The sequence below is a fragment of the Choloepus didactylus genome, chromosome 4 (genome assembly GCF_015220235.1).
Source record: "Choloepus didactylus isolate mChoDid1 chromosome 4, mChoDid1.pri, whole genome shotgun sequence".
Taxonomy (NCBI): domain Eukaryota; kingdom Metazoa; phylum Chordata; class Mammalia; order Pilosa; family Megalonychidae; genus Choloepus; species Choloepus didactylus.
Genome location: NC_051310.1, coordinates 69306367 through 69333416, shown reverse-complemented (window position 1 = coordinate 69333416; position 27050 = coordinate 69306367). Strand labels below are relative to the sequence as shown.

Below are 27050 nucleotides of genomic sequence, written 5' to 3'. Positions count from 1 at the left end.
CATCATTAGTCATTAGGGAAATGCAAATTAAAACAATGAGATACAACTATACAGCTATTAGAATGACTAAAACTGAAAACATTCACCATATCAAGTGTTGAAGACTATGTGGGAGAATTGGACTCTCATACATCACTTGTAGAAATATGAATGATACAATCACTTTGTAAAACAGTTGGTTGTTTTCATAAAAATTTAAACATACTACCATAGGATCTAGGTATTCCACTCTTAGGTATTTATCCAAGAAAAATGAAAGCATATGTCTATACAAAGACTTGTACCTGGATGATCATAGCAGCTTTATTTGTAAGACCCCAAAAGTGGAAAAAACCCAAATGTCCATCAGCAGGTGAATGGATAAAATTGTGGTATATCCATACAATGGACCACTACTCAACAATAAAGAATAGTGAACAGCTGATAACAACAAGGATGAATCTCAAAGCAATTATGCTGAATGAAAAAAAGAGTACTGCATTTTGATTCCACCTATATAAATTGTAGAAAATACAAACTAATGTATAATGATTGAAAACATATCAGTTGTCACCCAGGAAAAGCCTGGGAGTCTAGAAGGATGAGTGTGGAGAGCCGCTTTCCGGGTTAGGGCCTAGTGGACATGCCGCGACCTGCTCTGGAGTTGCCCCCGCCCATCGAGTGAGCCAAGATGGCGCCTGCATCCCGTTTCCGGTTTCTGATGTATGTAACCACCCGCTGTATTCACCAATCATGCTTGTGTGCGTGGCGTTAGCCCATTGGATACACGCAAGGTTTATAAGAAAGTTCCCGGGCAGAGCTCGGGGAGACAGCCCACAAGGAGCCGTACCTGACGGCCGCATCGAGGCTGTTTCCCCCGCGAGGCACTCTGCCACGCGTGGTAGTCTGTAACAGAGGAATGCTTGTCTAGCTTCAGTAAAAGAATTGCTCTCACAACCATCGTGTGGCTCGAGTCGTGAATTCCAGCCAGATCGGTTTGCGTGGTCTGCATCTCTCTCTTTCCCCATCCCTTGTTTCTCCCCTCGCCGGCAGAGGAGCAGGGGTCGAGCGGGGCGGCGCCGGACAAGTGGTGGCCCGTACGGGGAACGCTCCTTTTCCTGCCTCGCTCTCGACGGTCCCTCCGTGAGGAGAGCAGCGCTGCGCATCGGGTTTAGGGTGGACTTCCCGCGCCTGATCAACGCGAGAAGGAACCAGGACGTCAACCAGTGTGGGTTCCGGAGAGATTGGTGAGAACCGTGTCAACGCCCGAGAGCGCTGAGAAGCTGCAGCCTGACAAATTGGGAAAACCCCAACATGATACAAGAGACCCAACTTTCAATGCTGGTGACAATCAGCAAGATGATCAGCAAGATGACCAGCAAGATGATGAGAATGATCCTGACCGCCTCCCTGTCGTCCAAAGGGAGGAACGGTGATCCCAACCCCTACCCGAGCTTGGTTTCCCTTTTAATAGTCATGTTTACTTTCTCTGTTTCTACCCAGGCCAAACCCCACCAGTCCTGGAAATGGACACTAGCGCGGTGGGAAGATAACATAATTGTACGAACCAATACATCTATGCAAGCCTCCTTTTCCATTTACGCCTCCGACCTGTTCTCCCCAGGTCGTTTCCCTACCAGTCTTAACCAGGCCCAATATTACATGTGTCCCCAAGCAAATCTTGAAAAATCGTACTGCAATTCCCCAAAGGACTATTACTGCCCTTACTGGGGGTGTGAAACAATAGCCACAGGCTGGAAACCTACCGTTTCTGATCGTTATCTAACCCTTACTGAAATTGCAAATAGCTGTGAATCCAGAGACGGTCTGTTTGAGTTTCTCACCTGCCCAAAAAAGCTTATGCTCACCGTGCAGCTTCCTACTGATCCCTCTTGGCTACTCGGTCGAACTTGGGGCTTCCGAATTTACGTTCCAGGAGGCGACCCAGGTTCCCTTATTTTAATAAAAAAGGAGGCTGTACTAAAAAACCCCTCTGCTATCGGTCCTAATAAAGTCATTAACCCCCTTTTTTCACAGCCCACCAGCCGCACCTTAGCTTCAACCAGCCGCACCTCAGATGCAAACAACGCATCACCAACACCACCACCACAACCTCTCCCGCCCCCCAAATCTTTTCTGCCCCCCTCTCGTTACTCCTCTCCCCTCCTCAGCCTTATCCAGGCAGCCTTCACCTCACTAAAGGTCTCCTCCCCCAATCTTACCTCCTCTTGTTGGCTTTGCCTCTCCACCTCTTCCTCACTGTATGAACCCATCGCCTCCAACTTCTCTTTTTCGGACAGTGCAGAAGACAACCCCCCGGGATGCAATTGGAGTGCCTCGGTTATCCCCCTAACCTTTCATCAAGTCTCCTTTACAGGAAAGTGCATCCGCCCTCGCTCAGGTAACTCCCCCAACCTCACAGCCTGCGCCAGCTACACGATTCCCAACAGCTCTGCTAAGTTTCTTGTTCCCCACAACTCCTCCCAATGGCTTTGCTCCTCCACAGGACTTACCCCCTGTATCAGCACGAATGTCTTCGAGGAACAAAACGAAACTTGCCTCCTGATTGTCCTTATCCCTAGGGTCCTATACCACAGTGAGGAAGACTTCTTCCTCCGCCTGGAAACAACTGCAGTTCCTGCCACTCTGCAAAAGCGAGAACCCATCACCGCCCTCACGATTGCCTTAATCCTAGGTCTTGCAGGTGCTGGCACCGGAATTGCTTCATTAGCTGGCCAAAGTTCTGCCCTAACTCACCTCCGGGCGGCTGTCGACGAGGATATCCGTCACTTACAAGATGCTATTTCTCATCTTAAAAATTCTGTCAATTCCCTCTCTGAGGTGGTGCTTCAAAACCGCCGAGGTCTCGACCTTCTTCTTCTCAAAGAGGGAGGCCTCTGTGCCGCCCTAGGGGAAGAGTGTTGTGTGTATGCCAATACCACAGGCCTTGCAGAGAACAGCTTAAAGAAGGTCCGGGAGGGACTGGAAAAGCGCAAAAGAGATCGTGAGGCTACCAGTTATTGGTCCAGTTTCTTCGCTCCCATCCTCCCATATATCCTTCCTTTTCTTGGCCCCCTAATAATAATCATTCTAGCTCTCGCTTTAGGACCCTGCATTATTCGCAGAATCGTCCAACTAGTAAGAAAACAAGCTGATGTTATCTTTTACCAGCAACTCGCCACCTCTGATGACCACTGCTCCGGAGGGCCAGCCGAACCTCCACGACCCCGTCGCCATCGGTCGACTCGACGACCACGAGGCTTTTCTCGGTCAAAACAGCATCGCACCAACATCGCGCTCCGGCTTCTCTGAACTGTTGAACTTTGAACTTCCCCCCGCCTATGACTCCTTCACCTAGCCTGTAGCAGCTAAGCCATCGACAATTGACCGAACGCCTTGTCACTGCTGAGCCCCCACCTCGCTGAACTATCGTTGATTCCTTTTACTCCTCCCTCACTTTGGACAGCAGGCACTCGACTGGTCGATCCCCTTCGGGGTGGGGCGCTCTGGGGCAGGGTTCGCGGCAAAGTCCATGGCCATATCCTGGATTTAGCAGGTAGTTCCAGCAGTCTTTAATTTTGTCTCAGGCGAGTCTCTTAGGCGGGGCCCTGGTTGCGGCCGCACAGGGCTCTGGCCATTGCACAGAGACGCCTAGTGACGCCTTTGACGCTGGTTGCCACTCTCCTGCCCCAGCTATCTTTCCCCAGTTACGAGGCGAAGTACTGTAGGGAGAGTCACGTCGTTTTCCAGCTCACGGGCTCTCCGGTCTCTATATGAGGTAAGCATTCTGGTCGGTGCCAGAGGTTCCGCCGTGAGATGGCAGGGGCCTAGTCCAGACTCCCCAAAGCACCAAAACATGTAGTGGGTCACTCAAGCCCACGGGAGTACACTCATCAATGGAGACACTGGGTTGAAATATATAAAAAAGGGGGAGATGTGGAGAGCCGCTTTCCGGGTTAGGGCCTAGTGGACATGCCGCGACCTGCTCTGGAGTTGGGGCCTAGCGGACATGCCCGGACATGCCCGGGCATGCCACGACCTGCTCTAGAGTTAGGGCCTAGTGGACACGCCGCGACCTGCTCTGGAGTTGCCCCCGCCCATCGAGTGAGCCAAGATGGCGCCTGCATCCCGTTTCCGGTTTCTGATGTATGTAACCACCCGCTGTATTCACCAATCATGCTTGTGTGCGTGGCGTTAGCCCATTGGATACACGCAAGGTTTATAAGAAAGTTCCCGGGCAGAGCTCGGGGAGACAGCCCACAAGGAGCCGTACCTGACGGCCGCATCGAGGCTGTTTCCCCCGCGAGGCACTCTGCCACGCGTGGTAGTCTGTAACAGAGGAATGCTTGTCTAGCTTCAGTAAAAGAATTGCTCTCACAACCATCGTGTGGCTCGAGTCGTGAATTCCAGCCAGATCGGTTTGCGTGGTCTGCATCTCTCTCTTTCCCCATCCCTTGTTTCTCCCCTCGCCGGCAGAGGAGCAGGGGTCGAGCGGGGCGGCGCCGGACAGATGAGGGAGTATTACAAAGTGACACAAGTAAACTTTTTTCAGGGAAAGAAAATGTTCACCAACTTGATTGTAATGATGGTTTCGCATGTCAAAATTTATCAAATTGTACACTTTAAATATTTGCAGTTTTGTATGTCAATCCTGCATCAAGAAAGCTGTTAGAAAATTAAATAGAATTGTTAAAAGATAAAATCAATCTCCCAGAACACATGGTTAATGGACAAAAACCTTCAACAGGAGAGAAAGATAAGCTATAAAGGATCAAACCACTACAGGAAAAATATGACTAGTAGGAGTTCATGAAAAAAGTTAAAGGAAAATAAGAAAAATTTTCTACAACAGTAACAGAAGTAGTTAGAGCGAAGATATGTAGATATTAAGAATGAAAGTTTCACCCAGTTCTAAAAACAAAAAATGAAGAAGACTTACACAAAAAAATACCCTTTTGGAATACTATAAAGACAAAGATAAAGGCATAAAAGCTCCCTTAACCCAGGGCCAGGGAGGGGGCTGAAGAGTTGGGATGAGGTCATCTAAAAAGAAATAATCTGGTTGACATCAAACTTATCAGCATCACTGGATGATAAAGTACAGTAGGACAAATTAAAAATAGTTAAAATGGCAAATTTTATGTTGTATACAATTTACCACAATAAAAATGCAAAACACAATTGGACAATGATTTCAAAGTTCTAGGGACATTAAATTTCAATCCACAAATCAGTATCAAACTAAACTACCAATCAAGCATAAAGGACCAAGGAAATAATTCAGATATACCCAGCCTCAGAAAGCCTTCTGCACCATAAACACTTCCTGGAGACATTTACTAAGGATGAACTTTGGCAAAATAAAAGAAAAATCCAGGAAGGGGGAGACAAGGGAGTCCAGTGGAAGGGAATCAGGATAGATGTTGCTGATTTATATCCAAAACATAAGCAGTCCTAATTACAGCAGGAAGCCAGTCAACTCCAAGAAGAATATCTTCATGAAGAAAAATGGAAAGAACACCAAAAAGTAAATTTAATAATAAGGTGGTGGGTAATATTAGGTTACATGGCCAAGAAAGTATATCGTTCTTTCCCCATTTTCAAAATTGAACACAAATTACGAATCTCAGAATGGGTGATCGTGGGTGCTAAGGAAGGGTTATAACTAGGTGAGTCTTGATGAAAATATAAGGTTTCATGGTTTGAATCAACAGAGAGAATAAGAAAAAAATTCATTTGACCTGGACCTTAAGAATGTTCTTCAAATAGCACAAGGTTGTGACACTGGACTTATAAAGGAAGGAAAGAAAACTCAGTTTTGAATGGTATTTATAGAATCTAAATAATATAAAAGTTTTAAACTGTTTTTTCAACATTTAGAATTAATTTAGAAGCAAAACCCTGAAGATTGAGATATTTTTAAAGAGCTGAATGCCAAAGCTCTAACCCTGATGACGGCAGCTGACGTGACATCTCTTCCCTCACATGCCCTCAGTGGGTCTCACTTTCTTGGCAGAAAAACTCAACTTTGGTATTTCTGCTTTTTTCTTCTTCCAACCTTTATTATTTTAAGGTTAAATGAATAAACTTAGCCCTTGAACTGGCCTTACAAAGTATAACTCAATAATGTGGGTTGTTCACAAGTTTCAACTTTTTTAATCAATCTATAAACATACTATTAAATGCTAAAATATAATTTTATGATTACAGGCTTTCAACCTTGATAATGCAGAAGTAAAGTAAAAGTGTAGTTACAGATAACAGAAGGTGGGAGGCGGAAAGGGGGAAGAGAAACAGATGGAAGGATAGGAGTGTTCATATATTTATCTAAAAAAATGGAGAGCCAAGAGACAACTGACTAAACCCAGTGAGATAAGAAATGGAAATTCAAATTGTAAAGACTTTTTCTTGCAATCATCTGGCCTCTAAGGCCACCAGACAGTTTCCTATTTGGTTTCAAGATACATACACACATGCACTCAGACTCATAGCAGACATGCTTTAAGCTGCCATTTCAATGAACTAAGTTTTACCTACAAATACGCTTTGACGCACTTGCCATTTGATTCTAAACGGAATCTGTTTACCCATCAAGCAAGGACCATGGATCCTAGGAGTGCTTCAATAACACATGGCTGGTTTAGAAATGTTATCATGGGTTCCAAAGAGTCAATCTTTTCTAAAGAATATTTTCCCCATTCAAAGGAAAGTTGAAAATCTCCATCCTGTTAGAGCGAGTCAAGGAGGTAGAGTGAGAATTGTAAAACGGTGTCAAGAATGCATGTAGCAGGGGCAGCAGTGGGACCAGGGAGGGAGTAGAGCTCTGGGAGAGGCTTTCTGGGTATGACCTGGCAGTGATGGTTTCTCAGCTCATCAAAAGTTCATCCAAAGTAGGATGCCTTTTTTTTTTTTTTTTTTCAAGTTTTCAGAAATTCAGTCAACATTGGAAAAGTCTTTCTTCTGCAGGGTTCTTGTGAGTCAAAATTTGTCATCGGGATGAATTTTGTTTTAGCCTAGTGGAGCAAGTGAGAAATTTTCCCAAAGTGATTTTCTGGCCTTAGACAAAGAATTAAAGTGAAATATGTCTAAGTCAGAGTCCAAAAGTAGAAGAAGAATGGTGCAAAAAAAAATTCCCATAGAGATGGAAAAAGAAATAAAACAGGACCTGGAAAGAAATAATTAAATTCGTGTAGTTTTGCTTACAGTAGATAAATTTGAAGATAACCCCCCATGAAATACTAAATGATTGAAGGCATCTTTTAAGACTGGCAATAACCACTGTGGGAAACTTTCCTTTTAATGTATCTACAGGTGAGCCAGCAGCCCACCCAGAGGTCTAGAGAAATATTTCTCAATGTTTCTCAAAACAGTTTTGTCTGGGTTTGAGGTGTCCAAGGATCTGAATTCATCATTATTCATCCATTCATTCATTTTGAGACATCTTTTTGTCTTTTTGTCATTTTTCACTGAAGAGTGAGCAAGAGAAATTGCCTTATAATATTAAAAAATAAAAGAGTAAGGACCAATAGCACCTTTTCCAGGAGGTCATTAGTAGGTTGTTTCTTTGACTTTAATATAAGAATATTTCTCTCTTAAAGTGCTTACTTGAAGGCAGGGATAAGCTGGATCTCTGTTTCTAGTTGGCCTTTGAAGTTCAGAGGAAATTGTGATTAAAAAAAAAAAATGGTTCACAGAAACTTAAATCCACCAGAGTGTTCTTATGCCAGACAAGTCCTAAAACCCAGAGACAACAGCCTCTTTAAGAACATCAATTAGATGCAACCTCCTTCCCCATACTGTCGACACCCCCTTTCAATATGAACAAGTTACGTTATTCACTGCCTAGACACCCCTGAGGATGGAGATTAAATGGGAGGAAGTGGTAGAAACAGTCAAGATAGGATTTAAAAAAGGATTACTAATACTGAAACTTTGTATATATATATTAGATGCCAGGGTATTAGAATAGCTAGGAGGAAATAACTGAAAAGGTGGAACTGTAACCTATAGCATTCTTTGAAATTTGCTGTCTACTTGTTAATTCATACTTTGAAAGTCATCACCATTATGTATTTATGTTAGCGTTCACAATGAAAAATGCATAAAAATGGTTCAGTTGGTTTTCACATGCAGTTATTTTTAGGCTTATATTTTTCTTACCTTCAGTATAACCCAAATGGTCATGTGCGAATAAAAATGCTTAGAATTAAAATAACCACCCCATTCCAACAACACGTAGCCAAGGAAGAAAAAAAAACAGTCTTCACATTTAACTCAGTTAGTCCTTTTTTAATAAATTTGAATTCATTCATCAACAAGATTCATATTGTATCTATCACTCAAGTTTGTTGTTTTGTGTTTTTTCATGTCAAATAATACCAAAAGATTACATCAATGTGCTTAAGCAAAACTGGGTTTTAATTTATCTTTACAATGAAATGAAATCAGCATGGGAATTGATCATGACAGCAATCGTCTATTCCTACTAAAACGACCCTGTACTTACCTTGAATACACCCACCGACTTGTGAAGTAAAAATGTGGGACAGGAACGACAAAACGTGTTCAGGGGATGGACGGATGGAGGAGTGTGATACGTGAGTCACTTTCTGGGAGGTTGCTATTTACCCAGGTGTTGGGAATTGAGTATTTCAGGAAAACATGGCACCTTTCAATGCAGTAGAAGAGGTAATCAATCCAAGGCACACTAGCTAGTGTCCTGGGAAAATTTAATTCACCTGGGCAGCTTTATGCCCCACAATTCAGTGTTACTCTGACCGAAGACTCACACTAAGAGCCAGAGTCAGTTTCAAAGAGTAACAAAATATTTCACCAATGGTTCCGTTTTGCTTACATAAAATGGCCAAGAATATGAGCCAGTTTTCAGGTGGAGAGCTAAAATAAGAACTATGGAATGGTTTATACTTTCAAGCCAGGAGATTCAAAATTGGACACATCCTTTTCTTATAACAACAGGGTGGGACAAACACCAATGGAATTATCTACCAGAAGCTGAAAAAGCACACCTATGACTGCAGTGTACCTGTCTCCTTAAAGCCAGTCCCAATCTTGTTTGGCATCACCTCCAAGAGGATATCCTTGCTGAAAATGTTAATTCCATGGTGTACAGAAGAGAAGTGCCTTTGATGTGATGGCAGAAAATGCCAAACTTTTCGGTGCTGGCATTAAAAACACACGATACTGCAGATGCTTGTGTAACTTTCAAACCTAATGGGAATTATATTAGGACTCACTTTCTGGTTCATTTAGGATTCAGGGGGAAATGGGTGTCTCATGGTATAGACAGTGAAACCCCTCTACAGTTCTGGGGTTGGTGAACAGGAATACCACTTGTAAAGATTAATGAAGTCCCATCCGTCTTTCTCTGTGTGTATTCAGGTAGTTGGGCTCTTGAATTTTTTAAAGTGTATCTGAATCTGGGTAAGAGCAAACCATGTCAAAACAAGATTCCTCTGTACATTTTGAGCCCCTGTCAAGCATTTTGGAAAGACAGGGCTACTTAGAAAATTAACTCTTTATTACTTTCAGATGTTGAGAAAGAAATCTCATTATATCTCCAATTAAACTAGTCCCTCCTTACTCAACATGCCTGGAAGTGGGTAACAGCCACCTCATATGAATGCCAGAAATTGGGTTTCAGAATTCATCAACATGGCTCTTTCCCCGGCTCGATTACTACTGTGGGGTAATGAGAGGTCATTTTAACAAAACAGGGAACCAAACTCAGCTCTCCTCTGTTAGCACAGTCAGAAGTCCTGCTTCTCAGTATGTCTCACAACTTTTAAAAATGGAGAAGCTATCAAATAATTTTATTAGAAGAAAAGTAATTTTCTTCTGAGATGAGTAAAGCAAACACATACCCAAGGATCTTAAAAAGTTTTGTTTTTTTTTTTTTACAGAATATATGTATGTATTTTTGTGTATGTGTGAATATGTGTGTGTGTGTGTAGTTACAAACACTATTTATAGTATAGCTAATATGTTAACTTCATCGCAGTGTCTACAAAGTTGTGGATCCCAATCTTGGTGCCAAATGCATATAAAAAGCTCAAAAGCTATTATGACTATACCATGCAAATTTATATCCAGAAAACCCTGGAAAGTAGAACTGCATCTCTTTGGAATCCCATGGGGTCTCTGCCTTTGTTATTTGGGTACCTCAACTATACATCAAAAAAGTTCTTGAATCACTTTTCTCCCAGAAAGAATTAATGTCACAGTTCTGAATATTATAAATTGTACAATTACGTTGAGTATTCACTGCTCTTGTCCGTGTTCATTTGCATTTTGGGGTCACTCTTCTGCATGTGGAGTCACACCTTGAGTCACTGGATACAGAAAAAGATACCTGAAGTATTGAAAGGGATAAGGTCTTCACAAATGTTTTGTTGTTGTTTCTTTAACATGTTAACAATGATAAGGCCACTTACAAGGTTTTTCCCAATCTGTTCAACTTTTAGGATCCCCCATTTTTACCCATGGGAAAAAAAAAAATGGTCAGAGAAAAGCCAAAGGCCAACAAATCACTGGATAGTCTCCAGAATGATATAAAACCAGAGAGTGCAGTTGGAGAAAGATTTGGAAGAAAGAGAGGAATGAAGTAAGGAAGGGGGTGTAAAAGTCGGTCATTGTTTCTAGCATGAGACGCTGTGGATTGTTTAGCCTAATAGTGGGTTTTGAACTGTTACAGACTATCACAAATAAAAGGCTGAGGCCACCAAAGGAAGATCCACTAGTGGCCAGCTTGTGTGATCATCCACCCCCACAGACATCCTCCAGAGGAGCCTGTGTGCATGAGCAAACCAGGGCCACACACTAGAGGACTGGACTCGACTTTGGGTTTTGGGTAGAACAAGAGGGGGTGAGGCATAGGTATCATTTTGGGGTAAAATATTAATTTAGTAGTTCTTTCCTGCATATTTTGCTTGTTTTTTTTCTCCAAATGCTTAACTTTACTGTGACACTTGTTTGCACGACTGCAGTCATTTCAGTTTATGGATGCCTGTGATAGAAATATTGTTTACAAAAAATATATCATCTCTTTTTTTTTTTCTTTAGAAAGATCTCATCTAAATAGTAAGTTAAGGTTGCGTCTATGAAACCAGTGCACCTTGTCTTGTTTCTACGAGCTTTAAAAAGTCCAAATACTGATGAGGCTGCGGATCGGAAGGAACCGAAAGTGACCGGGTTTGTTGACAGGTTGCTCTCCTCAGCCTCGAGAGGGTGATCACGGGTCTCTGGGTGATGTGCGGTGTGGACTGGCTGTGTACCTGCAGCGTCCTAGTTGGTCTAGGAGTTGGATATGCTTATGGCAAAGTCAGATACAGAAAAAAAGGCATGAAATTGAATAGCAGAAGTGTTTCAGCTTCAATCTTAAGTCTAGATAATAGAAAGTAGTTACATCCCATAAAGAAAAATGCGACATCACATGCTGCCATGGTAGCAAGCATAAGAAACAAAATCTTGGTAATATACATATATATGCATATTATGCAAATATATTTCATATTAACACACAATGTTATAAGAATGCTTGATGATGTAAATGCAAGGGGGGAATCATTCTAGGTGGTTTTACCTTAGAGTAACGAATAACCTGAGACGTCTATCCTTCCCGTTAGATATCAGGCCTAGAAATCCATATGCAACGTAGAGCACATTCTCAAAGATTGAAAGGTCAACTAAGCATTGCCAAAATGTGCTACGGTTTTCCCACGTGACAGTTAAGCTGGATCCACTCCAAGTGAACAAAAAAACACACTGTACATTAGAGTACTTACAATGAGATGCCATTCATTCCCGATGGGTTTTCAAAAGGTAGATGTTCAAACATCAACATGGGTTCTACCTACGTTTAAGATGGCAGGTGAGCGTGCTGCCCATGGATCGCCTCATCCAACAAACCGTCACAGAGAAAGTACACGCCTGATGAAAACAAAACCCATCACCAAAAAAAAGCCAAAAAGTCTTTGCTTACTAAACTGAAAGAGAGGACATGAAGTGTGTGACTCATTTTAAACTAGCAGTACCACTGTGTGAGTTACTGAAGATTAACTAAGAGTTTCGTTCTGAATTTTAAACTAAAACATCTAATTTATGATAATAAAAGACACAACGTGGGATGATATTGTGTTTCACGCCCTCATTCTCAAGGCATTAATATTTAGATGATGCTTGTCCCTTTCAATTAAAAAAAGAAAAAAACTATGACTTTCTTCAATATGCATTCTGTGTTAAATTGTCCGTAGCTGCAAAATGTATATATGTATGTGTATTTGTTTTACACACGCATGGCAATTACACCTGTGTGCATAAACATATACACATACATCCTCATATACACGTGTATTTTATATATATGCTGAGAAAGTTCACATATATATACAATTGCGTATGTATATATGTGTGTGTCTGTGTGTGTGTGTCTGTGTGTGTACAGGTATAAAAACCGGACAGGCAGAGTAATATTTCACTCAATGTTAAATGAAGTCTTTGAAAAATCAAGTACGGTCACTCAGTTAACATAGTACAGCCAGTACACTAAGTTGAAAAGAGAAAAAGTGAATGGAAACACGATCCTGGACCATCTGTCTATGGCGTTCACGTCGGTTAAATCAGGGATCTTGATTTTGAGCTGTGAAGACCTCCTCCGTAGATGCGTCTTCTTGTGCGGGAGGCTTCTGTCCCCCATGTGCCGTCCATGCCCTTCTCGAGGCATGCTTTGTTTCCTGTACTGAATTCCTGAGTTGTCAAAGGATATTGCTGAATTCCTGCTGTCACCAACCCCACCTGTGACCTCATTCATTTCATTGTGAACCTCCAGCGACGTTAACAGAATATTTCCGTGAGCATCCACCTAAATGGAAGAAAATTCACATCATTAGATGACTGGAATGCCAATAAATCTAATTTCCATATGCAAACCCAGGGCATGCTATGTCACACGATCATATCACATCTATTATGGGAAATTGCACATCTGTCAAACTCGGCTCTCTGTTTTATTGGAAAATGTCATTTCGGAGGTTTAATTGCTTGTTTGGAGATTTTGCTTCCTTGATATAAAAATTCTCACTAGAAGATTTGATAAAAATAAGGGGGCCTTTTCATGTTGAAATTTTACATTCTGGATACAAGTCCTTACTGAAGAGAAAATCAATGTACTAATGTCTTCTAAGATGCTAACTTGAGTGTTAAAACCATTTCCTACACATATACTCTCCTATTCTTCCATTCTTCTTTGAAACTCAATTTATCCCCTTTTCTGATGATATAAGATACCTGGAGAAACAAGCAAACAAACACTCCTGTGGCAGGACGACACTCTGATGACTTCACAGGGATAGACGCACACGTAAGCCAGACACCCACCGGGTAAAAGCTCCTCACCCAGCCCTGGTCCTGGCAGAAGGCTATATTTAAAACAGACTAAAGTCCCCCCCACATAGGAACTAAATTTTAAAATCATAACATTTTATTCTGTGCTAAATACAGCTTCAGAACTATTTGATGCTGATGGGTGCTTAAGCCGTTTGTCTGTTACAGAACACTCCTTGGAACACACCTGAAGCTCAGGGTCCCCAGGGAGCTGTGACTCCTTTCTGAAGGCTACCAACCACCCTCAGGGCCTCTGGGGCCCACCCCACAGTCACCCTGGACTGCAGGTCCCTTCTTTGTCCGAGGATTCTCTCCCCTTTCTTATGGAACTAGATTAAGTGTCTACAGCTTCCTCAATGAGGCTTTCACAAAATTAATTATTTTGAGGAAGTATAATTTACTGATAGTTTAATTTGGGTTCAATGAATTTCACTGAAGGCATTAAACTAGATGTGGATAATTTATTGATACTTTAATTTGGGGCCAACAAATTTCATTGAAGACATTAAACTAGATGTGTAGGAGGTGAGATAGGAAGAGAGTCTCTCCCACTCAAAACAAGCAGGGATGTGTGCAGAGCTTTGTACAGTCCCAGGACTGCAGTAGGGACCAAACCCCAGAGAAAAGAATGAAGCACTCAGGGGCCAGCAAAGCTTTAGGAAAAAAAGATGTCAATAAAGATTCTGTGATGCCCACAGCATGATTTGGAAATGTTACACTTGGCAAAGGACAGGTGTGATAACGGTGTCATGTCTTATTCCCCTCAACAAATGAATGTGTTACCCTACATGTGAAAGGGACTTTGCAGACATGACATTATGAAGTCATGGACCTCAACACAAGGAGATGATCCTGGATTATCTGGTGGGCCCAGTCTAATCACGGGAACCCTTAAAAGCAGAGAACTTTCTCCAGCTGGGAGCAGAAGAGAAAGTCAGAGAGATGCAGCAGAAGGAGAAGGAGAGGTTCAAAGCATGGGGAGGCTTGACCCACTCTTTTGTTTGTGGAGGCCAGCTGCAAAGTGTGAAAAGGATTGCGAGCAGCTTCTAGAAGCGAGGACCACACCCAGCCAACAGCCAGCAAGGAGACGGGGACTTCAGTCCAAGATCACAAGGAACCAAATTCAGCCAACAACCCAAATGAGCCTGGTAGCAGATTCCTCCCAAGCTCCGAGAAGGGGACACAGCCCTGCTGACCCTTGATTTCAGCCTTGTGAGATTCTCCAAGGAATCTCCAAGCCAAGCCCATGTGGACTTTGGAACTGCAGCACTGTGAGATAATAAAGGGGTGCTGTTTTAAGCTGCTGAGTTTGTGGTAATCTGTCAAAGAAGCAATCAAAACTGACACAGGAGTAACAGGGAAAATTTAGGAGGGAAATGTCATTTGAGTGGGGCCTCAAGGGATGAGTAGAAATTTTCCAGGGAGAAGGCAGGAAGATCATCACAAGCAAAGGTTGGGAGAGTTTTGAAAAAGGCAAACTAACTGAGTGGGACTAATGTCCTGGAGACAATGGGTTCATAACACACGGTTTCTGGCACATGCTAAGTCCTCAATAGACGGGGCTACTGCTACCACTATCGTCATCATCTTCCCTTCATCTTATCACAGTAGGAAACTGTGCTCAGCGATGAACCTTGGGAAAGAAGATTAGAATTAAGGCATTAAGGTTTCTGTATATGAGCTTAAAGAATTTCAACATTACCCTTCAGGCAATGGGAGGCAAAAGTGATTTCAAAGTAAAAAAGTAACATATTTCTGAAACATGGCTCTAGCTGCAGGATAAAGAGTAAAAGTTAAATTTTGAGAGGAGAAACTGAAGGGAGGGACTGTAATCAGTAGGCATTGGCCCTGACCTCTTTATATGTGTCTGGAAGAGAACTACCCAGAGGTGTCAGTAATGCTTCTGTGCCCACCTCTGCAACAAATCCAGACATCTCCTCCAGGCGCAACCAGGGAACTCAGGAATCCGCAGTAGCAGCTCCCTCCATCACCCAGCAGATGAGAAGATGGGGAGGAAGGACAGAGACAGATGTTCACCATGCTGCTCCCATCCACCCACAGCCTCCTGGTTTTCTGGGCTCCCTGCAGGGACACCCACATCGGCTCGAGGGTTGCTGGCCCAGGGCTGCATGTGCCGATGCATGGCTAAGCAGTGGACACCCCATTAGCACAGGCTGGAGAGCCCTAGGGCTCATTCATCAGAAGCTCAGGCTTCCTAAATGATGCTACCAAATCCCAGGTACCTCTTGTCGTGCTGCTCCCACCCCTCCCGAGCAGCCCCAGGAAGGATAATAAGGTGTCTTGGGAAAGGAAGACTGTGTCCTTAGGGTAGGAGGCCACAACGCAGACCTATGCAGAGGGGGCAACATCTCCATAGGATGAACTACAGAAGCCTGCAGGGGCTCGGACAGGGGCATGGATGAAGATGACACTGATTTCTCTCCCACATCTGCTGCACCAAACATGCTGGGCAGAAGGGCTTCCTGGAGACAAGTTGTCCCCAGAGCATTAACAGAAGAATATTAATGTTTTGTTGTTTTTTTTTTATCCAGTGGAAGGAAGAATCCTAATGGTGCCTCAATTCCAAAAGTACCAAGAATCTGAGATCTTTGTAAGAGTTTGGACTTCTGACTTACGTTTGGTCTTTTTTGTTACTTTCCCTGCAAAAGCCTTAAAACAGAAGTCCATTTGCCGATCTTCAGGGCCAGTAAAGGATTGGTGGTTTGGGAGACTGCTTCCCAAAGAGGATGAGGGAGAAAAAGCTCAGCAGATAAATTAAAGTGTAGCTGAAGAAGGAGAGAAAAGCGTATGTAAGGCCAGAAGAGAGAGTAGAAGTGTCCAGACCTGCCTTTGGAGGCCATGTCCCCTTGGGGGAGGCAGGAGTGGCTCACTGTCGCTAAGAAGGGTGGTGATGTGAACCTGCTCTGAGTGCCCTGGACAGCCAGTCCCTGAGGCAGCAGGGAGGCAGCACGGAAGGGTTAGCAGAAGTGGCTTTACACAATCGAACATTAAAAACAAGACTCCAGGTCAGTTTATTAAAACATCATAATTACTTGGAACTTTGAATAAGGGTGGGGGGCGGGGTAGCTGGTTGGTTTGTACAGGTTAGTGTGAAACTCTGATACATCTCAGAGTAATCTGGTAGAGAATAAAAAATATTTGCAAAGCCCCCTTGAGGGCCTGGGGGAAAACGTGGAAATATTAAACTTCTGCACCTGGGGAATTCCTGATATTCTCACAAGCACTGGGGACTACCATTGTAGTAGGCGGAGCCCTCTACCACGGGACTTGCCCTTATGAAGCTCGTCACTGCAAAGGAGAGGCTAAACCTACTTATAATTATGCTTAAGAGTCATCCCCTGAGTACCTCTTTCCTTGCTCAGATGTGGCCTCTCTCTCTCTCCCTAAGCCCACTTGACAGGTGAACTCACTGCCCTCCGCCCCTACATGGGACATGACTCCCAGTGGGTGTAAATCTCCCTGGCAACACAGGACGTGACTCCTGGGGATGAGTCTGAACCTGGTATCGTAAGCTTAAGAAAGACTTCCTGACCAAAAGGAGGAAGAAAAATGAAACTAAATAGTTTCAGTGGCTGAAAGACTTCAAATGGAGTTGAGAGGTCATTCTGGAGGTTATCCTTATATGTTTTTTAGTTTTTAGTGTATTGGGATAGCTAGAAGGAAATACCTGAAACTGTTGAACTGCAACCCAGTAGCCTTGATTCTTGAAGAAGAACATATAACTCTATAGCTTATATAGCGTGACTGTGACTGAAAACATTGTGGTTCACACTCCCTTTATCCAATGTGTGGGCAGATGAGTAGAAAAAAGGGGGGCACAAAGTAAATGAATAATAAGGGGAGGGAGGAAAGGAGTATGAGATGTTTTGGGTGTTCTTTTTTACTTTTATTTTTATTTTTATTCTTATTTTTATTTTTTTGAGTAATGAAAATGTTCAAAAAATTGATTGGGTGATGAATGCACAACTATATGATGATACTGTGAACAACTGATTATACACTTTGGATGACTGTATGGTTTGTGAATATATCTCAATAAAACTGCATTAAAAAAAAGCAAGACTCCAGAGGGGAGAACCCCCTTTACTGAATCCATCACCTTCCAGCACATTCTACAGTGCTGATGGTAAGTGAAAGAACAGCATCACACAGGGGATTGGTGGAGGCTGTTGACCAGGATGATCTAATAAATTCAGTTATTCTAGTACTGGAGTGAATAAACATGATGCCCCAACACATTTATTGATTTTGAGTCATAAAAGAAAACCTATTAGGCTATCCCTTAAAGAAAATGAATAAATTGAGGTGGTACTGAATAAACTAGATTTTATTTAAATGTCCAACATTTTCAAAAGATCAACTTACATGGGAGGCTCATAAGTTTAAATCTAAAATTTATCTTAAGTTGGGCCAGAGAATAATTACCAATACTTTGATGTGTTTTTTTTTCAAGTGATAATGTAAACTGTATTCTTTTCAATAATAAAGAGGGGTTGACTGCCTATTAGAATCTGAGAAGAATGAAATTACTTTCCTGATGGTAGAAAAATCAGAAAATATGATTCAGCTCTAAAAATACTGTCCACATCCTCTTTAATGTTTTATATAGAATAAAATCACAAGATGAAGAGCCCAGCTCTCCACATAGAAAGATGGGGTGTCTCAGTGGAGATGTGCACACAAAGCTGCCAGGATCCAGTTTCTTTATGATTATTCATTAAAGAAAGAAAATACTGTACACCTGCTATGTTCCAGACATGGTGCTAGGTGTGGGGCCTCAGACATGAATAAGAAATAGTCCTTGACCTTAGGAGTTTAGTGATGAGTGCTTCAAATAGCCAGCAAATGTATTTTTAAAAATACCACATATTGCCTTTTAAACACATTAAAACACATGCTGACAATACCATTTTTTCTAGTTATCAAAAATACCATCCGAAAAGTGCCTTTTATCAAAATCCAGGGGATTATAATTAGCAACTTCAAAGAAATACCAAATAAAGAAATGTCTTTTCTTAAATGAATGGAGGGAAGTATTTTGTGACCTGTTTATTCAGACAAACTTTGACAGTCCTAATGATTCATACTTTCACCTCGCTTTTTAAAAGACTCATTTATGAACCTTCTCCTCTCTTCCTGCTAGAGAAGTGTAAAAACATACCAGTTCAGTGGGAGCAAACTGAGGACAAATATCACTCATTCCTTAACCCATGTAAGTACCCATTCACCCATCTGCATGACTTATTTACCATGCTCGAGTCATGTGTGGGTGTTTTGGTGGACAAAGACCCTGATGCTGGTTACTGAAGACATGGTGGGTACATGAAATATTAGCGGCATGCCACTGAACAGGCACTGATCACAGGCTTTGGAAGTTGAGACAGCAAGGACCAAACCAACTGCTTGGAGCAGGGAACGATGGTGGCAAGATGGGGCAAGTCGGAGGAAAAAGGCCAGGACAACGTTATGGAGGAGAGCATTTGGCTTAGGTCTTAAGGAGGGGAGAACGTGGACGAAAAGGAGTGTGGGGAGAAAGAACAGAAAAACTGATGGCGAGGAGATTGTAACTTATATGGTGATTTCAGAAACAGTCCAGGGAGAGAGAAGAAGATGCAAATAATTAACAATAATAATGATAAGGCCAACTGAATATTGAGTCGATTTTTTGTGATTTGGTGACAAAATTGCATGAGTTGATGCCCTTCTTCTCCAGTCCTTTGTAGGGAATGTCATGGGTTTGGGAAACAACCTTGTAAGTGCAGAAATCTACTGTCTGCGCCCCTGAAATCTAAGAGAGGAGAACTATACTGAGGGAAGGCAAATCTCCTCTACTCCATTCCCTACCAACATCATTATTATTTACAAAATTAAAGTGCTCTCAGATACTTTGGACACTTATGGCTAGTTGTAGCTAGTTTAAGAAATAGCTCATGCAAGACTGGTCTCAGGAACCAATAACATTTTAAATTTTCCTTATTCAGAGTGGGCAAAGACTTATTGTAATGAAAACAATAATGCAGGTGTGTAACACTTATTCTAGTGTTAGAAGGAATCTGATTATATACTGATTTAATAACATCTTGCTGTAAAATAGCTTGGCTGTTTTATTTTAATTTTATTTTTAAATATTAAACATGAACCAATATATAGAAAATTTTACACTAAAATTACTACATTTTTCTGAGAGAATGAAGTGGTTATTAAAATCAGTTAAATCTTTGTAATCAAACATGTTTAACAAATATTTACAAAAGAGATGCTAATCTTTTCCTATTATGTAGAATTTAAGTGAAATTAGATGGACATTACAGGTGAAATGCAAAGCTGAAATGCTCTGTATAGAATGACAGGTGCATGCAATTTTTAAATTATTTAATTAATACTCTTTATTCTGAAGGGTTTTTTCTCACATAGACTATAACAAGAATCATTGATTTCAATGTAGTTTTTGTTCCTGCTCTATAACTTTGAGAGTTGCAAATACTCAAAGATATTCTACTGCAGAATGTATGACAGAGGAATTTTTTTTCCCTACAGTTTGCCACCAGATTGGCATATAATTGATATCTCATCTTCTACTTACCTTCAAGCTTCTAAATAAGTAAAATACTCTCATTTTAGAAGAATAAGAAATTATTTCTCATGTGACAAAATAAACCTTGCTCTCTAGTAAGAAGACAGATGCCAAGTCTGCGGCTCCCATTCCCTGACAAAATTACGACTTTCTGCCACCTCATGAAATTCAAATACCAGTTGATCAACTTGCAAAATACTACAAGGCTTGTGACAATAATTTACACATTCCAACCAAAAACTAGCTCCTGGGTACAGAAACAACTCAGGAACAAATAGAGGCTCTGCACAAATAAATTAAGGGCAGGGCTTATATGATACCTATCACAGGTTTGAGAAGAAGCTAAGTGAACAAGAGAAAAATCTTGTCATTCAATAATTGACTACTAAGATACAATACTGTATAAGGAATAAATACAGGGAAAATCTACTCATTGTGTTACACTAGGGTCAACAATCACCATGCCAAAGCCCTGCTTGGTGACCTGCAGTGCCGTGACTTCACAGTCTCCCCCTGGCAGGCTTTGGTGGGAACTGAGGTGGTCTCAGGAAGACAGTGACAGCACAAGCCTTACTCTGTCTGGTTGCTGTCGGTCCTGGAAAAACTGCACCCCTGAGCCTTCATCTCTCATGTATAACCTGGAAAGGGCCTCCTTGCGTCTATTGTTTCAAAAATAATGCCATTTTTAACATAGAGAGCCACACTGATAACCACTCCCAAGAAATATCTTTGTAAATTAATGACTCAGTAATTGAAAAGGAATGTGTAGCCTATCAAGCTACTGGAGTGTTATAGTGCCACTTCTGTTTTGCATAAAATTTGTGATTTTTTTTCACATTAATTCATCCATATCAACTGATCTAAACTTATTGGGAGGTTTCTTCCTATTTAAAAATCACCACTAAATTCTTAGGGGCAGTAAGGAACAATTTTTTTAAAGCTTAGCTTTAAAAGCACAGAATATGTGATTAAAATTAGTCTACGTGCATTTGTATGATGATTTTAAACCTTAAGATTTAAGATTTAGAAATTTTACAATTAAGATTTTTAAAAATATGAATGTGTAAATGTTTTAAAAGTGTTGGGAAAACAGAAAAAAATTTTTTCAGAAAAACAAACAATGAAAATGGCCTCATAATAAACTGAAATTTTCCTCTGCATCTGATTTATATATTCTCTCTACTTTCTGCTAATTTTTCCCTGTGGATGTTGGAGGTTTTTTTGTGTGTGTGTGTTTTTTTTTTCAATTTTAAACTTTGCATTCAAATGGTATTTCTGCAGCACAACCATTAGACAATTCTAAACAATCTCATTTAGAAGAAAGGAAAAAATATATAACCTGTTTAAATGAAGAGGACTTGTAGTAGGGAATTTGGGAAAAAAAATAGCATTATGTGTATTGTGTATCTGTGTGATGGGAACAATAACAAGTGAATTCCCGTTTCCTTGGAAACAGCATGACCAAAGCATGGTGTGTAATAGTAGGATGCAGGCTGACTTAGCAGCATAATGGCATAGGGGGGTGGGTACATTTTTCAGTAAGAAATTCAGAATAATTTTGCATGTGGAAAGCCTGGTTTTATTCACAGAGTCTAGATTTCTTTGATCAACTCCATGTTTTGCTGAAAAGAAAAAAGCCATCCACATTCATCTGCCGTGCAACCATTCCTTCTTGAATGCTATATGCCTATCAAGTCCTGCTCCTGGGAAGGTGCACCAAGCCAATACTCCAAAGAGCTCACTGCACTCCTTTGTGGGATCACAGACACACGGTGGCATTGAGAGATCAAGAAGGAGTGGGAAAACCCTCCGGGCTTAAGACATAGATAAGTTAACAAGAAGAATTAAAAAACAAAGCAATGTGGGAACAAACCCATCGTGTAAACTGGTGAGAACATAGTTTTGAGGATTTGATGAGATGAAGGAGGTAGAAGGAGAAAAGAAAAAAGGATAAAATCTAGAATGTGCTGTTGCTAAAATACTGTTTATGACTGCAATAACAGATTGCTTTCATTAGAAATAATCAGAAATGACATCAGGTTATCTTGTAATTGGAAGCGTGTGACAGCAAATCAGGCTGGGCTGGAAGTGCGTGGACCCGATTCATTCTCTGCCGTGGGGAGTGCATCCAGAGACTTCCTAATGACCTGTGAGGTCTTCCTGGATTTTTAACAGAACAAAACCAGGTTGCAGCATCTTGCCTGAACACCTGCACCTTCCTTGCTCACTCTTTTCATGCTAGGGATGTTTAACCATGGGACCTGAGTGGATAAGAGAGTGTTCTGCACACTCCTTGGGAAAAACAGCATGCTGGATAATCAAATTTGTAATTTTGCAACCAAATGAATATTTAAACATTTTGGAAAAATGCTTCTGTGTGCCAGGGTCAGGCACCACACTCCAGAGTTTCATTATTTCTGGCATTCACATACTCTGTTCTTTTTAAAGGGAACTAGGGAAATTTTGGTATCTCCAGCTTCTGCACTAATTTTTGGCTTTATATAAAATTCAGTGACTTGTGTGTGGAAACTTGTCAGATTATGACCAGCTAGACCACACAACTCCTACTCAAAGGTCGCAGAAGTAAATATAATAATTCCTTAGCTTTTAGGGGGAAGGTGGTGTCCGTGAAATTCAAGGCAATGAAGGGCCTACCCGGTTGCTTTCACTCTTGGAACGATCGTTCTTCGCCTTGGCTGTCTTTTCTGCAAGCTTCTTCTGCCTTTGGGGGCCCCTTCCAAAGAAAATGTAGTTGACAAAGGCATACTCCAGAAGGGCCAGAAACACAAAGACAAAGCAGCCCATCAGGTACATGTCAATGGCTTTGACGTAAGGGATTTTGGGCAAAGTCTCCCGAAGGTGCGTGTTGATTGTTGTCATCGTTAGCACGGTTGTGATCCCTAAAAAAGAAACAGAAGGGTGAAAGGTTACCCTTGGCTGTGTTGTCCTTCCTTTTTCATCGCCCTTTTATATGTTCTCAAGCAGCTTGATTTAGTTGAGGAAAACGGGTGGAATATTATTGGGCAATTGAAATACAGTAGAGCGTAAAAATGTCACTTGAGCAGAATGTGTCACACCTCCCTTCCAAAGGAGGTAAACTGGGCAGGGGCTTACTCCACAGGACCTTGCCAATGAAGAGAAGAGTTTTGAGAGTAGAAAGAGATTTAGAGCAGCAAAGAGCTCAGTGAGATCCCCAGGCCTAAGAAAACAATTCTTCCCAGGAAGAAATGAAGTAAGAGGAATGTGGCAATGTTTATTTATTTTTTTTTTTAATTATTAAGGATGTGATCCAGTCCTGAGTTCAAAGAGAAAGGAATAGTTGAGTAAAAGCTCCTGAGGGTAGATTATCTCACAGAGTATCTTCCCTCTGCATTGACGAAAGAGACTTGAACACAAGCTGCTCAGGAAATACTTGTAAACGTTAAAGTTTAATGATTTTATTCCAAGTGTACAATCATAACATATCCTGGGGCAACTGACCACGTTCATTTTTTTTGGAATGTTATTATGCTGGAATTCTTTGCACAGCATCGTATGAATGGTCTCACCATTTCCCTGATAGAAGCTAAGTTTAGTCTCTAGAAGCACAGAAGGACAGGGAACCACATCTTGCAATTCTCCCACAACAATGGACACAGTTCTTGCTATACAAAGATTCAGTGTCAATCCTTTGAAGCCATAGAGATCAGGGAGCAAATCAGTTAGTGAGACTTGTTGACTTGAGTTAAGCCACACTTGCAGGAAGGCATGGACCACTTACTTATTGTAGGGACAGAAACTACTCCAGCTGACATGCTCCTTGGAGACATTTTTTGAAATATTAGTACGTCTCTAGGAAGCCAGGCAGCTCCAAAGTGTGAGCTCTTTAAACCAATGCAACAGATGCCACTGAAAGTGTCTTGCGGGACCCAGTGAAGAGAAGCACTTCCTTTCTGCTGTGCAAGAGGTAAGCTTAGCCATGGGCCAACACCCACAGCATCTATCAAAACCAACGATGCATCTGAGGATAGGAGGCTGTGCTCTCTGAGAGGTCAGAGCTCCGGGATACAGGCTCTGTGGCAGAGCCTAAGCCCAGAACTATGATCACTTCCACCCAGACCTCACCAGATGCACATTTCTGACATTCAGGCATGTTCCCAGCAATCCAGTGAGGGTTTGGAAGAAGGGACTGATTTCCTCTGGATTTTGGAGCCATCCTCCCCATTCAGGGTGCAGAGCTCAGCCCACCCCATGGGCCACCCATTGAATGGGGAAGAGAGCCCAGATGCATGACTCAAACAGAGGGCCCTTCTCCACCTGATCTCTGACTGGTATTAAAAGAATAGAAGAGAACTGAGCTGAGACAATTTTTATATAAAACTGCAAACCGGATTGCTTACTGAATATGCTGAAATCTGAGACCTCAGAATATTTTAAGCTTCTCCGTTAAACATATCATTCATAGGCAGCTTAGGACTTTTTAAATTTTAAGTGGCAATGGGATAATTGCAATTTACACATAAATATAAAAACACCATGCAAGTGCTAAAAAAAAATGTGTTCTCACCATGTTTCCAAAATTTTGTAAGTTTGCTCCCATTGCCTTTTTTCAGTTCCAGAATGGATCTGGGAAGCCTAAATGTTTAGCTTTACTGGTTGCTTCTCCTCTGCAGGTGACTCTTTTGCATGGACATGCATGCCATAAGATTTCAAAGGGAGTGTTTTGGTCTTTCTAGTTTTTACTCACATGAGCACAAGACCACTGCATTTTCCAAATTCCTTCTATAGTTTTTTTTTCTCCATCTAGAACACCATGGACAGTGGCAGACTGTGGTGGGCCACAGCCCATCCTGTAGAACCACATGGCCAGGCCCAAAGCCCACCCTGCCAGAGAGAGGGGTGACTGGAAGGAGCCTCGAAGTGTTCGTAATGATCATTTGGGGCTGTTGAGAAGTCTAAATGTAACTCCTGAAAATTGCTTGCTGATGCGCCCTCATAGGAACCTCTAGTCTTTCTTGACAGCTTTGCCTTGGCATCACTTCTCTCTCTATGGGGGACGCCTTCTGTACTGCAGGACAGCAGGTGGCTGCCCGTGGTGTCTGCATTCCTTCCTGCTAGGAGAAGCAGGAACAGGCCTCAAATCTCCACAACACAACTCTGGCCCAACAGCACCCCGAGTCGAAGGGATAGTGTCCCTGGAGGTCTCTGCCAAGCATCCTCTGCAGAAGCTGCCTGGTTCTGACCTCGTTTAGGAATAAGGTGCAAAGATCGCAGTGTGGCCATTTAGGATGGACACAAGCAATGATACAAGACAAGCTATTTTGGCTGGGGCTGGGGTGATTTCTCCAAACAAAGACCTCCAAATTCTAGTCATGGCATCTTAAGGAGCCTCTAAAAGGTTCTGAGTGATCCCACAATAGTAATAATGGTAGCAAACCTCGCTTAATTTTTTTTTTTAACCCATGGTTTTGACAACATACTGGACCAAATAATTCTTCCATAGAATGTCTATCAACATTTTGGGAATTGGCTGTAGCGGTTAAGGGAGAGGGCCCTAGAATTTGACTCACTGGATTGAAATTTTTCTGCTGCCATTTAATAATTATATTCTTGTGCCATTTACCTAGCTTCTCTGTACCTCAATTTCCTGATCTGTAAAATGGGGGTAATAATACTGCCTATTCTGATACGGATCTTCTGCAGATAAGGTAAGGTAACTACATCAGTGTCCTCAGCAGAGAACCTGGCACAAAGGTATTTGTATGTTTTTAGCCATTATTATTATTGGCGGTGGTGGTGATGTTGCTGCTGTTGTTTGCGTTATCTGTATTCAGTGTTCATGACCCTATAATATCCTTTTCCTTACACTTTGAGTTAGCCAAGTGATGTTACCCGATATATGCAGACACAGATTCAGAGACCATGTCTTAGACGAGCAAAGAGGGGCAGAGAGAATGAGTTTGCTGCAGTCACACTCCTAGAGCTGGGGCTTGTTGGACTCGCCACTCGTCTGCCCAGATTCTGCGGCCCGAGGACCTCTACTGCCGTCTAGATCTCCAGCCTCAGGTTACCCTTGATGTTGGCAAAATCCCCACTCACTTCCGCCTCTTACTCCTACCTCCCAGACTTACGGTGTCCCTCTGGCCCTGGTGTTCATCTAGCCCTCTCTTTCAGTGGCAAAGCCTTGGTCACTCCAGCCAGACCATTCTTTGGTCCCAGCAAAGTTCCAGACGGATGATGTAGGCTTACGATAATAATGCTGCGACATTACAAAAAAGTAGAATCGACGTTCGTATAGTGCAATGAGGTTGGGCTGAAGGGAACCCACTACAGATAGATTATCTATTTAATATGGTGGAAGACAATTATAGATTTTCTATAACCAGAAAATTCAGAAATTCACTTTTTCAGAACACCTCACTCCTAGGGATGACATATAACCCTGGTTCTTTGGTATTTAGATTTCTCTGGTTATTTCAGGGAAGACAAATTCACTGAGGCAGCTCCAGGGCTCCATCTGCACAGGGTGGGGAGAGGTCAATTTCTATTTGTACATTTTATATTCTTTTTCTTAAAAAGAGTTTCCAAAATTGTATAAGCTACTAGTGCCACAAAATTTGGATCTGCCCCTGTAAATTCATTTTATCTCCCTGAATTTTCCAGTTGAGAAAAGAGAAAGTAGTTTAACAAAGAGTAATCTAATAACATTAAAAAAAAAAAGTAAAACCCACCCGAAGGACTGAGGCTGTTGGGTAACCTCTCCAGGCTATAGAGAAATCCTGGAGATTATTTTTTAGAGACTTTTTTTTACTAATATCATTAGAAATGCATTACAATTAATATAGCATTATTGGTTTTTCTGATACTTTATTCTTCTTAAGACCTTTTTTCCATTTGCCTAACACCTTTAGGAATAGTTCCTGGTTTTCTTAATTCATAGCTGTGTGGTTTTTCTTAGGAAAAATTTAATCTCTATTGCAACTTTGCAAGTCACATATTTGTGGGTCTAAACCAGAGATCCACATGCATACATATATACATATTCTCTTAGAAAAAAATGTTAATCAGCTTAAAGTCTTGGCTAAACAGGGAAAGGAGG

At 41.7% G+C, this 27050-nt stretch overlaps 1 protein-coding gene across 3 annotated transcripts in view; it reads right to left on the bottom strand.

The window, feature by feature from the left end:
- Positions 1-8247: 8247 nt before the first annotated feature.
- The window catches only part of GABRB3 (gamma-aminobutyric acid type A receptor subunit beta3), a 255256-nt gene continuing 236453 nt past the window's right edge, over positions 8248-27050 (bottom strand). For 2 of the 3 annotated variants that reach the window (XM_037832818.1, XM_037832819.1), the window contains 2 exons: positions 22628-22872; positions 12515-12856 (listed from right to left, as the gene is read on the bottom strand). In XM_037832818.1, coding sequence (XP_037688746.1) covers positions 12515-12856; positions 22628-22872 — 587 coding nt within the window. Of the gene's footprint in view, positions 12857-22627; positions 22873-27050 lie in introns of all 3 variants that reach the window. The other variant, XM_037832817.1, reaches the window with a different exon arrangement.